The 16,596-nt window shown below is 42.3% G+C and overlaps 1 protein-coding gene across 2 annotated transcripts in view; it reads left to right on the forward strand.

Moving 5' to 3' along the window:
• Positions 1 to 16,596, forward strand: part of phlpp1 (PH domain and leucine rich repeat protein phosphatase 1) — a 53,867-nt gene that overhangs the window by 33,040 nt on the left and 4,231 nt on the right. For both annotated transcript variants that reach the window (XM_074651431.1, XM_074651429.1), the window contains 11 exons: positions 528 to 653; positions 1,507 to 1,655; positions 5,833 to 5,979; positions 8,472 to 8,699; positions 11,609 to 11,811; positions 12,128 to 12,188; positions 13,468 to 13,563; positions 14,332 to 14,487; positions 14,819 to 15,019; positions 15,860 to 16,022; positions 16,119 to 16,249. In XM_074651431.1, the coding sequence (XP_074507532.1) occupies positions 528 to 653; positions 1,507 to 1,655; positions 5,833 to 5,979; positions 8,472 to 8,699; positions 11,609 to 11,811; positions 12,128 to 12,188; positions 13,468 to 13,563; positions 14,332 to 14,487; positions 14,819 to 15,019; positions 15,860 to 16,022; positions 16,119 to 16,249 (1,661 nt within the window). The remainder of the gene's footprint in view (positions 1 to 527; positions 654 to 1,506; positions 1,656 to 5,832; positions 5,980 to 8,471; positions 8,700 to 11,608; positions 11,812 to 12,127; positions 12,189 to 13,467; positions 13,564 to 14,331; positions 14,488 to 14,818; positions 15,020 to 15,859; positions 16,023 to 16,118; positions 16,250 to 16,596) is intronic.

A 16,596-nucleotide genomic window follows, 5' to 3' on the forward strand; every position in this document is an offset into this window, starting at 1 on the left:
GACACAAAGCACACTCCACCACACCCAGGTTTTAAACATTTCACACACAGCACATGACCTCTAGTCAACCATAAACTTGCCTCTGCATGTGCCTGTGTGCGGCGTGTTTGTTTGTATGCGTGCCAGTATTCGATTCAAACGCCGAAACTAGTCATCCATTCATTCACAGAGTCTGTGTGCTTTGTGTGTGACTCTGCGTGTCTAAAAAGCAATTTCACATACATTTATTCCCGCTCATGTCACGCATATCTTTTCATTATATGATCATGCGTGCCTCGTATATATTGTCATGTGTGCTTCCGGTTGACTGAATTTGTCCACCCTGCAGCCATTAAGCAGCTTCAACGGAAGCTGTTTCCAATATGAACTAATGTGTTGAGACGTCCATGTGTCAGCTTTTCCTCTCTGCTTCCTTTTATTGTGTGACTCTTAACTCTATAGGCGCGGGGGGGGGTTATTGTTTATAGTTCAGAGGGGGGTCAGAGATGTCAAACTGTAATGTCACTCCTGTGTGTGTCGTTCTGCAGGTGGAGGAGGTGAAGAAGCACAACCACTGCTTGGCCTTCAGCTCGGCGGGGCCTCAGAGTCAAACCTACTACGTCAGCTTTGACAGCTTCACGGAGCACCTGCGCTGGCACAGACACGCTGCCAAGGTACAGTGTGTGCATGAGAGTTAGAGAAAGGAAAAGAAGAACATAAGCATATGCTCCCCGGCGCTACTTACGAGTCAGCTGTGTATATCAGAACATGCGTGACTGCAAGTGGAAATATGAAAATATGGCACCCACCACCACGATCCCTCCTGCCCGTATGAGCTGAGTGTGATTGAAAACTGCACATATTTCACTGCTGTCCAATCTGTAGTAGTGTCTCTGGGAGCACTCACACACACAAACACCACTCTCTCTCTCTTTTCTTTCATTTGAACTCAAGTAGGCCACAGCCAGAAAACCTCTTTTCTAAATATGAACAGGGACACGCATGTCACCAGCACCCAGAGGGCCACTCAGAATAGAAGCCTGGATAGAAGCAGCACGTGCCCGAGTGACGACTGCTGAGCCTCTAGCTAACTCCGCTCTGGAAAGCTTGAGTTCACAGGGTGTAGATTTTCTCTCTTTTAAGACGAGGCGGACGTTTGTGCCGTCATCTCGCTTTAGATTAGCTTGTCTGTTTCCGTAATTTGACTAACAAATCACAGGTTAACTGCTGCACGCACCTGCAACTAGATTACACAATGACGTAATGTGTGATGTCAGGTCACTAACCTGTTGGACTTTCCCTCGACTTCTCCTAATCCTAAGAAGATTGGCCATTGAATGAACATTTGACCGCACACACACACACACACACACACACACACACACACACACACACACACACACACACACACACAGAGAGTAAACCAGTTAAGTTTTGTGTCGTAGTGATAATCCTGTTTAACTCCACGTTTCTCTTTCTTTCCGTCACCTCTCCACTCGTCTGGCTTTCCTCCCCACCTCCATCTAGATGGTGTCCCAGAGGATCAACTCGGTAGATCTGTCCTGCTGCAGCCTGGAGCAGCTTCCTCCCAACCTCTTCTACAGCCACGACCTCACCCATCTCAACCTCAAACACAACTTCCTGCCCGCAGACCAGCGGCTGCAGCAGCTGCAGAGGTACGACGCCGTCGTAAATGTAGAGTAAACACACCTGAGGCTAAACTAATAGAGGCAGGAAGAAGTGGAAGATAAGAAAGGAGAGGACAGACATGAGGAGACGTTGCAGGTCAAGGAGACAGTTCAGGGTGGTTTGGATGGACTTGAGAAGGTTTAGCAGAGTTTAGCATAATTTGTCCACAGCAGGAGCAAGGAGGGGAGAGACGAGACACTGACACAGCAGATCATTGGCCATCTTTAGCTTTCCCCCGCAATTTGCGAGCCATCGACCTGAGCGGTCTAGGACTGGGGCCATTGGCACGTGGAGAACGAAGAGGCTAGCCAGGTCTGTGCTGCTGTACCAGGCTAGGCCAAACGAGCCCAGAGCCCAGAAGGGTAGATGAGTCTGCAGGGAAGCTTTTAATGTGCCTGGCCTCCCTCACTCTCTCTGTGGGCACCATCTGCTGCATGCTTATCATGGTCCCAGATTAAAGCCCACAGCCAAGACGTGTGTGTGTGTGTGTGTTTGTGTGTGTGTCCACACGCATGCATTTGCATGCATGTGCACAGTAGTACATGTGCACGCCTGTCACAGCCTTTCTTTCTGAAGATTATTGCCAGAAGATTTTTATCATTGGAGTGAGTGAATTGTGTGAATCTGATGCTCGGGGTGCGTGTTCGCGATGTTTGCAGGATGGAGTGTGTGTGTGTGTGTGTGTGAGAGGGAGAGAGAGTTGCTTGCTTGTATGCAACAGAATAAAGTGGCTGCAGGCTACAGATTTGGGGTCAGTGCGTACAAAGTCTTGATACAGTATGGCATTCTTCTTTTTTTTCTTTTTAGGATGACTGCACTGACAGGAATGTGTATCTGTTTGTGTATAGCTGTGCACGTTTAATCTGGCATGCCTGCGTGTCTTCCTGAGAGAGAATTGTGAATGAGTAGGAGGTCAGGATTTTATCATTTACTGAATCAGTTTTTTTTTTAATCCTCGGAATAAAGGCCGGCGTTAAAAAGGTGACAATGCTAGGGACATATCTCGTTTTAAAATCTGGGTGAGTGATGCACAGCTCCCCTGCTGGTCAAGCGAGATAACGTCCATTTATCTTTGCCAAACCTAAGTAGGCTCATCCGCGTTTGACCCAGCATGACAGAAAAAGAGGTCAGTAATGAGAAAGAGATGAATAGTGGGCTGAAAATAGAGCCGTTTTGAGAGAAACATGTAGCGGAGTTACTTGAGTACTCGCTTTGCCCCTGAGAGACTCGAGTCAAAAGAGCTTGAGTCGAGAACAATAATACTCTGTGTGCAGCCGCCAATGTGGGTGTATGTGTTTTGGTGTGGACAGTTGTGTGAGAGTCTGTTTTTGTTTCAGTATAAACACTGGCTTTCTCCGACATCTAACATGGGGTCATAGTGCTTTGTATTTTTCCAAGAGGAATGGAATGTGTGAACCTGCCACATGCCTCTCTCCTTCTCTCTCCTTTCTCTCCGTCCAAATACTAACTGGTGGGTGATTTGCCAATCAGATATGCATATAATCAGTTGTCTGGGATACTAGCTCTCTCCTCTGGCATGGGACCGCCTTCCCAGCATGCATCCCTCTGTGAGAGAGAGGTCACCACTCACTGAGGGGAAATATCTCATGTTCCATGCATATGATTGAACCTTTGGTCTGTTTATTTACATATGTATGATAGTCCAGCAAGTTGTGAAGGACATAAAAGTCACACAAGTGAAGGGGGAGGGAGGAAAGTCGGACAGAATAGTGGCAGAAAGGTACAATTTGAGATGAAATGGGTATTTTTAAGCCCAAATGAAACGATTAAAGTAGCATTAATTGATTTTCTGGGCCCTGGGGCACAGCACTAGACACAATATTGACATATTTTTACCTTTATAAAGTTGATAGAGTGAAAATGTAAACAAGCAATTGCTTATTTACACATTCAGCCGGCACAGAATAACATTAGCATTCATTTAGAGTGTGTTTCTGGCCACCTAATGAATCTAAATCCAATATCCAATCTCCCTTTACCTCTTGTTTGCTCTACATCAATCCCTGAGAGATATATCTGGCTTCTTTAGGCTACAAAAGCTAGAGGTTGATGGCAGTGGAGTTGTAGGCTGGAACACCAAAACAAGTAGCTAAAAGAGTCTGAATAGGTACTAGATAGATGATTTAACAAAAATATTGTTTGGTGCAGCTTTAAACCTGCATTAAAGGAACATTGTGTAGCATTTAGGGGGATTTATTAGCAGAAGTGGAATATATTATTAATACGTATGTTTTCTTTAGTGTATAATCACCTGCCGTTTACCTATGAGCCGTTTATATCTACATAGGGAGCGGGTCCTCTTCACGGAGCCGGCTGTCATGTTTCTACAGTAGCCCAGAACGGACAAACCAAACACTGGCTCTAGATAGGGACATTCACGTTTTCCCCCTACATGCTTGGCACATGGGAGAAGTTTCAGTTGGTTGCAATCTGCAACCTCACCGCTAGATGCTACCAGATCCTGCACACTGCACCTTTAACTGATTTTTTTGTGTCACAACATTGACATATTATCACCTTTATAAAGTTGCTAATTTACACCGAACAGCGTTAGCCTCTGATTTGTTTCTGTCCACTTGATGAATGTAACTCCATATCCACTCCTGTTTTCGGAGCTTCAGCTTCAACAAAAAATATCTGTGTCTTCAGCTTGCTAGAAGCTCTCTAGAGTGCTGCAGGGATGACATATTTGATCAACTTGTTAGCAACTGCCTTTTTTTAGACATGTAAAAGCTTTGAAAATTCACAAGTGGGTTATTTAATGCCTTTTTTTATATCGTAGAACAAAACATTAAAATCTCTTCAGCTTGTGTTAACCACAGACCTTATCTCAGGCATCTAACTAAAAACCCAATTTATCAGAACTTTTTTGCTGAAAGAATAAAGCGGCTGGAGATTGGGTTAATAAAAGTGGAATTTGTGGGGTGGAAAACCAAAACAATGAGGCTAAAAGAGGCTAAAAGGCCTTGCAGAGCCGAGGGGAACTGTGCATTTGTGGGATAATTCTCTGTGGAGCGTGACTGAGAGCAAAACTTATAGTCCGTTGATCCATTGACCATGTAAAACATAATGAGTGCAGCTTTAAATACACCAGGAAATGACTAAGGAAAAGAGAATAGCATGATAGGACAGGATGACAGAGCATGACACAGACAAGGAGAGAGTGTGAGCATTACTCAGCACATTGCAGGGGTTGATTTAATGGTGTAACGACATTTTCCCACACACACCCCCCACCCACCGCCTGCAGGAGTCACCCTCAGCTGGAATTACTCGGCGCCCTAATCAATAGCCCTGACGTCTCCGTTGCCTTTTCCTCCATCACCATGATGTATAGTGTGTGCAAGTGTGTGTAACCTGTGTGTGTGTACAAAGGGAGGTAAATCAAGTAGTGCCAGTTTAAGCAGCTGCCCCAGCCCGCGGTGCTAATATGGCGCAATGCCCATCTCCGGCTCACCATAGCTGCTCTCGCTGTGCACATGATAGGTGATAACAGGTCCCATGTGTGTGTCTGTTTGTGTGTAGATGGATAAATAAAGACAGAGGGAGTCATTTCCCCTGCTTTGCTTGTTCCCTTGGCTCCCTCCCTTCCTCCCTCCCTCCCCCCCTGAGGGGCTAACCCCTCTGAAGGTCACCGCTCTGCCATAGGACACCACGCCAAATGCCACTGGTCACTGGTGTTTGAATGAACAACACAGACGTCACATGCTGCGCTTGTTTTCTCAACAATCAAAAGTGAAGGTTTTAGGGTGGGTTGAATCTAACTGTGGGTTTTTCACTTAAACAAATTCAGTGTAAGCTATACTTTGCTAAATTGCCAATGAAGATATATTCATTAATATATTTATGAATATCTTCCACTCTCTTGCAATATTCATGTTGACAAGATACAACTACATCTCCAATCACTCGCTCATACTCTCTTCTCTTCTCTTCTCTTCTCTTCTCTTCTCTTCTCTTCTCTTCTCTCCTCTTCTCTTCTCTTCTCTTCTCTTCTCTTCTCTTCTCTTCTCTTCTCTTCTCTTCTCTTCTCTTCTCTTATCTTCTCTCCTCTTCTCTTCTCTTCTCTTCTCTTCTCTTCTCTTCTCTTCTCCTCCTTTTCCTAATTTGTCGTTAGTTAATACGTTCATCCTCTATTTACAGATTCTCTCGTCTGCGAAGCCTCAACCTGTCCAACAACCACCTTGCTCAGTTCCCCCCGGCCATCTGTGACATCCCCACACTCACGGAGGTCAACCTCAGCTGTAATTACCTGACCTGCGTCCCCAGCTCTGTGAGAGCCATGACCAAGTAAGTAACACAAGGAAGTTATTGAGGATACAGACCTGAGGCACGTTCCATAAAGCAAGCTAAGAAAAAGTGGGGCTTAAAGTCCAAAACCTGACTTGAATGAACCTAACAAATCAGTCGGGGCTAAAGCGGTTCCGTAAAGGTCAATTCAAGTTCACGCAATCAGTCAATCATCAATCTAAATTTTGGCGAGGAAAAACTGTCATGGCCATTTTCAAAGGGGTCCCTTGACCTTGACTTCAAGATATGTGAATGTAAATGTGTTCTATGAGTACCCACGAGTCTCCCCTTTACAGACATGCCCACTTTATGATAATCACATGCAGTTTGGGGCAAGTCATAGTCAAGTCAGCACACTGACACACTGACAGCTGTTGTTGCCTGTTGGGCTGCAGTTTGCCATGTTATGATTTGATTTGATTTTTACCTGTGAGGGTTTCTGGACAATATTTGTCATTGTTTTGTGTTAATTGATTTCCAATAATAAATATATACAGTAGATAAATTTGCATAAAGCAAGCATATTTGCCCACTCCCATGTTGATAAGACTATTTAATACCCGAGGTAAGGTACATTTTGAACAGATACAAAATATGTGATTAATCGCGATTAACTATGGACAATCATGCGATTAATTGCGATTCAATATTTTTAATTGATTGACAGCCATAGTAGCTCTTATCATTCTATCGGGGTCATTTAGATTGAGACTTATTTTTGTAACATAAGCCTAAACGTTTGATATAACACACCATATCATTTAAACAAATATATTATCATTTATCATTGTATAATTTTATTTATTTAAGTTGATTTCTTATCATTTTTGACTGATAGTGGTTCATACAGTCAAATAATATGTCATCACCCCATAAAGTCAGTGGTAAAATCATTGCTTTCCTGTCGGGTCAGTGTTACAGGAACTCTTAGCCTGACAGTTAGCCAGGGGAGTTTCCCAGCATAGGTTGCCATAGTATCTGAGCTGGAACTAAGTTGAATTTGCTTTATGGAACCAAATCAACTGTAAAGTAAGACTAACGAATATAAGCCTGGCATATTTGGCAAATTAAACTCGCTTTATGGAACGGACCCCTGATGTAAACTATGATGAAAACCAACGGTATTTATGTTGCAAGATCTAAATCTTTGCTCAACTCGGAGGCTGAATATACCTATAATCTAAAGTCCAGGCATATTGTAGCCCTATTCTAAATACACTTTAGTTGTTCTTCCTTTTCTGGTTATTCTACTACTGATTCTGTTTTTGGTGTTTACCTTACCGCTCCCTACTGATGCTGGTAATTATCCTTCCACTTTCACTTATTGTGCCGGCTCTTTACTGCTGAGTCGGGGCAAGTGCTTGCTTGCATTGATGCCATCTCTGGGCTGGGTGGGAAACCAGTGAACCTTTTCACCAACCAGCTAAATGTGGGAGTTACCTAGCAACAAGTACACGGCATAACAACCACCACGGTGTACTTTGCTAGTTTCAACATGTGAGCAAACAGCAACACAACTTGTACAGATCATCTGGTCCCTGGTCTGTTTAATTGCTAGTCTATGCAAGTCAAACGTTACCTACAGTACATATTCTCTATAAAGTTTGTTCAGCTTGTTATTGAGCCAATCTGTTGTGGAGAATACATCTCCTTTTGCATTTTGGTGCACACTTTAGCTTTTCTTTGACAATTTATCTCACATTTCTCTCGAGGACTCCATTGCCAATAAAACATCAACGTCTCATTGGTGGACCACTGAATTACATTTTTTTAAGTGAATTATGTCAATTGGTTCTGGTGGCTGAGGATTGATATTAGGCCTACTTGGTGAAATTGTTACTCTGTCCCTCAAAATAATCACAGATTTGTATTTCTATGCCAATACTTTCAAGAGGATGGAACAAATCAGATTTTGCTGGCTGAAAACCGATTTCTTCTCATGGGAATGCTCAGAACATTTGAAGTTTTGATTGAGCTCCAGTATCAGTCTCCTCACCTGTGGAAAAGCCCTTCTACTAACTCTTTAAAGGAGCGTCAGCAAAAATGTAAAACATATTTAAAAGGGTCTTAAACTTTATAATCCATGCATTATTAGGCATAATTTACCCCACCATGACTACATAGACTAAAGCAGTCATTTAGTAGCTGGGTCAGCACTGACTCATGGATAGTACATGTGCTTTAAACTGTTTTAATTCACAGGTATGTGTGTTGAAGCAGGGTTAGATGAGAAGTTAATCTGCAGGAATGATCTGGTATGCCTGTAAATTCCTGCAGTGGCCAGTAGGGCATTTATGCCGCTTCTGCCATCTGCTGGACATTAAGTGTACTGATTATGAATGCTGAAATTGTGGAACAAGTTGGCACAACGTCATTGATCCTGAGCTACACTATCTGAACAATTAAAAAGAAATTCTTTGTTGAATTCCCATCTTGCCTTTAGCCTCTTTCACGAGTGAGGTCAATCGTCAAACCTCGTATTCCTCTATCAGTTTGCAGACGTTCCTGTTGGATGGCAACAGTCTGGATGAGCTGCCCAATGAGCTGGGTTCCCTCCAGAGGCTAAGTTACTTGGGCCTTTCCTTCAACCAGTTCAACCACGTGCCACAGGTGCTGGAGCAGTTGGCCTCCATGGAGAAGCTGTGCATGGCTGGAAACAACCTGGAAAGACTCACCCTGCAGAACTTCCGACTGCTCCGTGTCAAACACATCGATCTAAGGTACGGCAGTTTAGGTAGATTATTACAAATATTTTGAAAATAACATGATTGGGATATTATGTTACGGGTTATATGAATCATCTTGACAACTTTGTCAAGAATAGGGCTGTCCTCGATCAAAAAAATTCTTAGTCGACTAACACTAGTACGATTTTGTCGACTAATCGATTAGTTGATTTAATTGACAGATCTGTAAAACTTAGTTTCTCCTCAAAGAATCACACAAAAGCACCACTTTAAATCTTGTGCTTACCAGAGATGTGCTCATAAGTTTCTTGGAAATAAGTCATTCAGCATGAAAAAGCATAAAAAACGACTAATTGACTAAAGAAATCTTAGTCGACAAAGACCAAAACGACTGATTAGTTGACTAATCGACTAGGGATGTCACGAGAACCGATACTTCGGTACCAAGTCGATGCCAAAATTTTAAAAAACGTGACGGTACTCGTTTCCTACAGTACCGATGCCTGCAGGGTCCAAAATTAACACCCGTCAAGCGCCAAATGTAGCTGCTTCTGTTCTCTGCTCTCTGTCGGAGTCTGACACACACACAACATTGCCATGCAGCAGCGAGATCCAGAGATGCAGAGATCCTCTATGTTCGAGAAGAGGATTCACTCGTGGGGGAAAAAACTAAACTGAACAAACTGAATTTCTATCTTTTGTTCCTTATTGCTAAATCACTTTTTTTATTGAACTCTGGTCTCTTTATTCCCGGTGAATTTTATTGGGACTGTCATTTGATTATCTTACACTTAACTCCCCAGATCCACTTTGTTTGAACCAATCCAACAGCATCCAATCAAGTTTCAGGAGAAAACCATGAAGAACTAACGTAATGTTACTGAGCACCAGTTGGATCCAGTTACTCAGCTGTTAAAATGACAATACATTTGATGAAGAGCACACATGGCTTGTTTAGGACTCGGGATCTGATTTGGGACTTGAGTCACAGACTTGAGACTTACTTGTGACTTGCAAAACAATGACTTGGTCCCACCTCTGGTAGCCTATACCCAGTGAAATGTCACCATGTCAGTGAATTTAAACTACTGCTTGCAATCTGAGGATATATATAGACACAAATACATTACATAGGATTTTTTTTTTTTTTTACCGTGGTATCGAATTTGGTATCGAGAATCGTGGAAATTCACTGGTATTGGTATCGACTACTAGATTTCTCGTATCGTGACATCCCTATAATCAACTAAGAGGGGGCAGCCCTAGTCAAGATCGCTTAAAGTCCTTAGTCATGCTTTTTTTCCCAAAGCAATGTACTCAATGACACATGTTATCCCACTAATGATAGAAACAAAAACAGCAAGAGGAAGCCAGAACATCAGCATACAGCCAGGCAGCACGGAATAAGGAAATCATTTGCCTTTAGTGGCTCCATCAGGTGTCTTCCCATTGTCTGCAAAAGCACAGAGCTGCAGTGACTTGCACTATTTTCCAGTTAATACTTAAACCTTTCTGACTTTGCTCAGACGAGGTCAGTCAATACATTTTCCAGCATTCCTGTTTGGGCAAAGATCACTTGGTATCTCTGATAAGGATGATGAGCTGTTTGTTTCTGCTTATTGATCAATCTGACAAATGCAATTAATTGATTAGTTGTTTGGTCTGCAAAGATGACTTCTTTAAAATGCGTTTTTTGTGCGAACAACAATTCTAAACCCAAAGATATTAAGTTACTATCATATGAGATAAACAAAAACAGTAAATCTTCACATTTCAGAGGTTGGAATCAGCACATTGTCAGAATCTTCTCATGGAAAATGACTTAAAATTAATGTTTTATTATCAAAATTGTCACTGGTAAATGTGCTGTTGATCGACTAATCGCTCAATCAACTGTCTCAAATCTAAATGAGTTGATTAATCAGAAAATTAATCCACAACAATTTTAATAATGGATTAATTGTTTAAGTCACTTGTCACTCGCAAATGCAAACATTTCCTGTTTCGAGCTTCTCAAATGGGAGAGTTTGCTGCTTTTCTCAGTTTCTTGTCATTTTAAATTCAAAACCTTTGAGTTTTGGACTGTTCATCAGACAAAACAAGATATTTGAAGACGTCATCTTGGGCTTTGGGAAATTATGCTTTTATAGAGTTACCACCAATTGAAAAAAAATATTAACAGATCAGTCGAAAAATGAAAATAATCAATCACTAGTTGCTCCCCTACTCAAGGTAATGGGCATTTTTTAAATAATCATGCAAAAATGCAGACAAAATCTATAATTATGAAATGGCAAAATAATCCAATTAATTTGTAAAATTCGCTAAAATATTGTGAAATGTTATTTTATCTTGCTTCTTTTCACATAGTTAACATCGTTTATGGCTTATCATTTTCATTTAATTCCAGAAGTTTTTATTTCAACATGTCTGCTTTTGAAAGTCTGTTTTGTTTTTTTAGCTCCAGTTTTTCTTCATAAAGCCTCGTTTCATCACAAAGTCTTCATGTATGCCTGTCAATCAAGACAAACAGGGCAATTATGTGTTTGGCTGTTGCTTTAGCCTGAATATAGTAAATCAAATCCTGATATTTGTATAGGGAACAGAATAATATATTTATGTCTTATCAGTTTTTGCCATAGATGATTAATTGAATGCTTGAACATTGTAAGCTCTCACCACTAGGTGACAGAAGTGCAACAAATTCAGACACACACACACACACACACAGACACACACACACTAAATCAAAAAACACTTCTTCCATCGCTGTTGTACACAGAACAACTGAGTACTAAACACAACTGGAGAAGCTGCAGCACAACATCTCAGCCATCACCTGAGGCATGTTCCCTGCCTCGTAGGAAAGGCCACAGCCTGTGCAGTTCATCCTGATCCAATTGGAGCTGAACCCTTTGTCTCCTCTCTGCTCCCTCTGTCAGGTTGAATAAGATCTCCAGCATGGTGCCAGACGAGCCTGACCTGCTGAGGCACGTAACTCAGCTGGACGTGAGGGACAACAGGCTGACGGACCTAGACGCCTCGGTCTTCCCCAGACTGGAGGTGCTTCACTGCGAGAGGAACCGCATCGCCAGCCTCAAGGCCAAGGGTTGCTTGCTCAAAGGCATCTACGCCTCCAACAACGGTGGGTTTGGCACGCAGGACTTCATGTGTGGTTGAAAAAGATAGATCACCTTCCTCTCTCAAAACTGAAATCAAAATAACTCATAACTCACCTCACAGATGTCACTGCTTTCTCTTCCTATAAAACTTTATTTCACCCCGTGCCCCTCTCTCTATTTTCTCATCAGTGCTGCAGTCTCATTTTCTCTCCCCATCAGCCCTCTCTAACGTGTCATCACTCCTCCCAAACGCTCCCCTCCTTTCCCCCTATCCCTGCTTTTGTAATAGGCCGCGTCTGTCCTTGCTGTAGGTTAATGTGTTTGGATTTCTCCCTACAGAGCTACGACGACTGGATGTCAGTCCTGTGCCCTCCAATCTTAGTTACATGGACATCTCGAGGTGAGAAAAATCCCACAAGTACACACACAAAAAGGGAATGCAGCTCTAATTAGAAAAGTATTTTGGAAATGTAGCTCATTTACAGTACATCCGCTCTGCCCTACTAAATCGAAGAGCAGCAGCTGTTCAGTGTTAAGTGAGAAAATGAGCTTTAAAGATCTTGTAACTGCGTAGCCAAATACCTGGTAAACTGATCTTTGAAAGTGTGGTGAAATGTTGATGTTAGAGGTCACAATAGACTGTCCGCCAAAGTATCCTGGATGTGGGAGCTGCCACTTTGAGATTTTAACGTCATTTGGAGCCAGAGTCTGCGCAGGGCCCCCCCAAAGGTCCCGCCCACACAACCGCCTGACCCAATCACAAGCCGAGCACGACCACAGCTTGTTCGTGTGAGCCACCTAGCTGCTTTGTTAGCAGCACGGTAGCTCTTTGGCTAGAGAGACACAATAACTAACCATAATATCTCTAAAATTACAGGTACGATCAAACTGACACATGACTCGTGACTGTTATGGAAAGTTAAAGTTACATCTCCTCTCTCGTACAGTTTCCGAGCCTCCGGCTCTACAACTACTTCACTCAGAGCAGCTGTCAATCACAGCCGTCAGTCATGACGTCTCGCCCCCTTTTTATATCATCAAACAACTAATAAAAAACAAACTCCTCAGAATAATGAACACTTGAACAGTGTGATAAGAACTATCTAAAATTACAGAAATTATCTTTAGGAAAAATGTATTTGACGTGTACTTTGACTTGTTAGTTTGGCCCATGTCCAATCCTATACTGCAGCAAGCCATCACGGGGCGATCGAGATGTTTTGGCTTCACTTTTGGAGAGTTGTCATGTCGTCCATCTTTATATACAGTCTATAGAGGTCACTTTTTAACTGTGTTAGTCCTGATATGTCACATGACCTTTGATTGTCATTGTGGTCAAAAAAGAAAGAGTACTCTACTTCAATTTTAAGTGCTGTATTTATTTGAATTTGTTTTAATTTGTAAATCCTTTTGGGACCTGTTGAGAGTTGTAATTATTATTGCATTTTTTGTCTGAAATGCAACATGTCTGAGACTTCACTTACCTGATAAAGTGAATCTGAAATATTACAAAATATGGGGAAAAAAGCCAAAAACTGAAGTTGCTGCCATGTCGTTTTTAGAGCGGCACTGTTGGGAATTAAAAGCATGCAGCATCCCAGTGCTTTATATTCAATGTTAGGTATCTCGCTTTACAAACTGCACATAATTAATCATCATCACCCTCTCTCCTCCTGTAGGAACCATATGGAGTCCTTGCCAGACTGGCTGTGTGAAGCTAAGAAACTGGAAGTCCTGGACATGAGCCACAACCTCATCACTGAGCTCCCGGCGCGGTGAGTCTCTCTCTCCCAGCAAATGTGTCCGTTAGCCTGTAAATGGAGTACGGCGCTGCGTTATTCTCCCTGCCCTTTTGCCGGCCAGTCATCTATCTCCCATAGAGCCTCATAAATCACACAGATAGCCTGTAACCTCCGCAGCCTCCGCCCATTCTCTTCCCCTTTATATAGCCTTTCAGAAGGTCAGATTCAGCTCACTTCCTCCTCTTCGCTCTGTCTGGCGTCGGCTCTGTCAACCGTCCTCCCTCTGCTTCTCTCTTTTCATTTCTCCTCTTCCTCTGGTCCCCCTCGTTGTCTGCAGATTTATTTTTTACCCAATAAGTGTCAGGATGATGAATTTCAGCTGCAGGCTCCACTAGAGGCGCTGCTATTTTCTGTTTCCACATCATCATCCTCGCCCCCATCCTCCCCCTGGCCTGCACTATCCTCATTTCCATTACTGTTTCATGCCTACTTCAGTTAAAGTCCACTCGTTCACAAGCCAATTGTGCTATATATCCATCTATCTATCTATCTGTCTGTCTGTCTGTCTGTCTGTCTGTCTGTCTGTCTGTCTGTCTGTCTGTCTGTCTGTCTGTCTGTCTGTCTATCTGTCTGTCTGTCTGTCTGTCTGTCTGTCTGTCTGTCTATATATCTATACATCTATACATCTATACATCTATACATCTATACATCCATACACCACTGTAGGTTCTACAGAGTCTATTTGTTTATCCTTATTGTTTCAGTACTGACCCAACCATCTGTATATTCTTCATGCCGCAGGTTGTTTTGCAGCAACAGTCTGAGGAAGCTGAGTGCAGGACATAACCAGTTGCAGAAGCTGCCTGAAAGAGTGGAGCGCCCTCTGCTGGAGGTTTTAGACATACAGCACAATCAACTGGTGGAGCTGCCCTGCAACCTGTTCCTCAAATCTGACAGGTAGCATTCATCATGAGCTGGAAGTGATTTGTTTGTTATCAGATAATGCACTCGTCATCTTTCAAGAAGATTAAGCGAAGGGGGGGAAAAATGCAGGTATATGAAGATGAAGGCGGGAAATTATGAATAGGATTTTAATCGAGGACAAGATACCCAAGGGCAAGGATGGCAGGCAAATAAAAAACAAGCAACCAGGACAAGGTTTTAATGGAGGGGTTATAGAAGTGGGAAGCCATGTAGAAGTTTGTAATTGAAGTGACTCATTGCTGTGTATCACATCCTTGCCTGAATGAGCACAAAAACAAATGTATACTTTAATTTTTACTTTCAGCTTACGGTGCGTAAATGCGTCGGCCAACAAGCTGGAGCACCTGCCGCCATCCAGCCTATCAGAGGAGAGCCACAGCATCCTGCAGGAGCTCTACCTGACCAATAACAGGCTGACGGATAAGTGTGTGCCCCTGCTAACGGGCCACACACACCTTCGTGTTCTGCACATGGCCTACAACCATCTCCAGACCTTCCCGGCCAGGTAAATTCATGCTGTCATTTGCTCTTCTCTCTGCTCACTCAGTTATTTTCATTATCGATTCATCTGCTGATAATATACTAATCTATTAATCATTTAGATTAGAGAATACTGAATTTTTGAGGCTGATACTGATATATGAGAGTTAAAACAATCCGATAACTTTTACATAAACACATAAAATAAACAAACATTTTTGATAATGATCCCTCAAATTTGGATTTCTATATACTGTCTGTGTGTTCCAATACCCATACTACCTTACTATTAAGTATGCTGGAAAAAGATTTAGTATGTCCCAATACAATGTCAAATGCAGTATGCCAAAAATACCAGGATGTCCTACTATATCCGGTTGCATTTTGCAGTACACAAGCCAGCATGCTTTTCTGGCTATTCTGACCCACAATCCTCTGCACATATGCGCATATATGAGCAAGAGGGTCAAAGTTCAAGGCGCAATGTTATGACGAAGTAGTATGTCCAAATTGTATGCATACTGCATGCAACAGTACGTACTCTGTAAGGGCAGCAACATATACACAGATACCAATATATCAGCGATATATAGCTAGCCGATATAAAGCTCTATAAAATAGTTTTTAAAAATGTTCAACACAATTTCCAAGAGTCCAAATCTTAACAGTCCAAAACCTGAAAAGATTAAATTTACAAGGATTTAAAGAATGAAATAGGCAGCAGATCTGCACATTTGGGATGCTGGAAACATAGAACGTGAACAGTTTTACTTTATAAATTAATGAATTTTCTGTCGTTCGACAAATCGAGTAATCTACATTTTACATACTCAACTCACCCAATGCTTTCCCCTTCATTCTTCAGTAAAATGGCCAAGTTGGAGGAGCTGGAGGAGGTGGACCTGAGCGGAAACATGCTGAAGACTGTGCCCACCACCATCATGAATTGCCGGCGAATGCACACACTCATTGCCCACTCCAACGCCATCGAAGTCTTCCCTGAGGTCATGCAGCTGATGGAGATGAAGGTAAGACAGTAGTAATACATACACAGTTTATGTATATGAGCCCCCAAGCTCGTACTGTGTGTGCATGTGTGTGATTGTCTCTTCCTCTGTTGTCAGTGTGTGGATCTGAGCTGTAATGAGCTGAGTGAGATCACGCTACCAGAGAATCTGCCTCCCAAGCTTCAGGAGCTGGACCTGACTGGAAACCCTCGTCTCAACCTGGACCACAAGACCCTCGAGCAGCTCAAGTATGTCACTGTTTTTTGGTTTTCTGTTATATTACTTGCTGTTGTAATGCTCCAGTTTCCCCAAGAACTTTACTTTTATCTAAACTAATCTAACCTTTTAAGATAGAAACCAGTGGTGGAAGAAGTACTCAGGTCTTTACTTAAATAAGTAAAGTAATATCACTGTCTAAAAATGCTCTGTTACAAGTAAAAGTCCTGCATTCAAAATCTTATTTCGGTAAAAGTACAAAGGTATTGTCATCAAAATATACTTAAAGTACCAAAAGTAAAAGTACTCATGCAGAACGGCCCAATTCAGAATAACATATTATCACTGGATTATAATTATTGATGCATTAATGACTAAG

This window comes from Sebastes fasciatus, chromosome 11 (genome assembly GCF_043250625.1).
Source record: "Sebastes fasciatus isolate fSebFas1 chromosome 11, fSebFas1.pri, whole genome shotgun sequence".
NCBI classification, from domain to species: Eukaryota; Metazoa; Chordata; class Actinopteri; order Perciformes; family Sebastidae; genus Sebastes; species Sebastes fasciatus.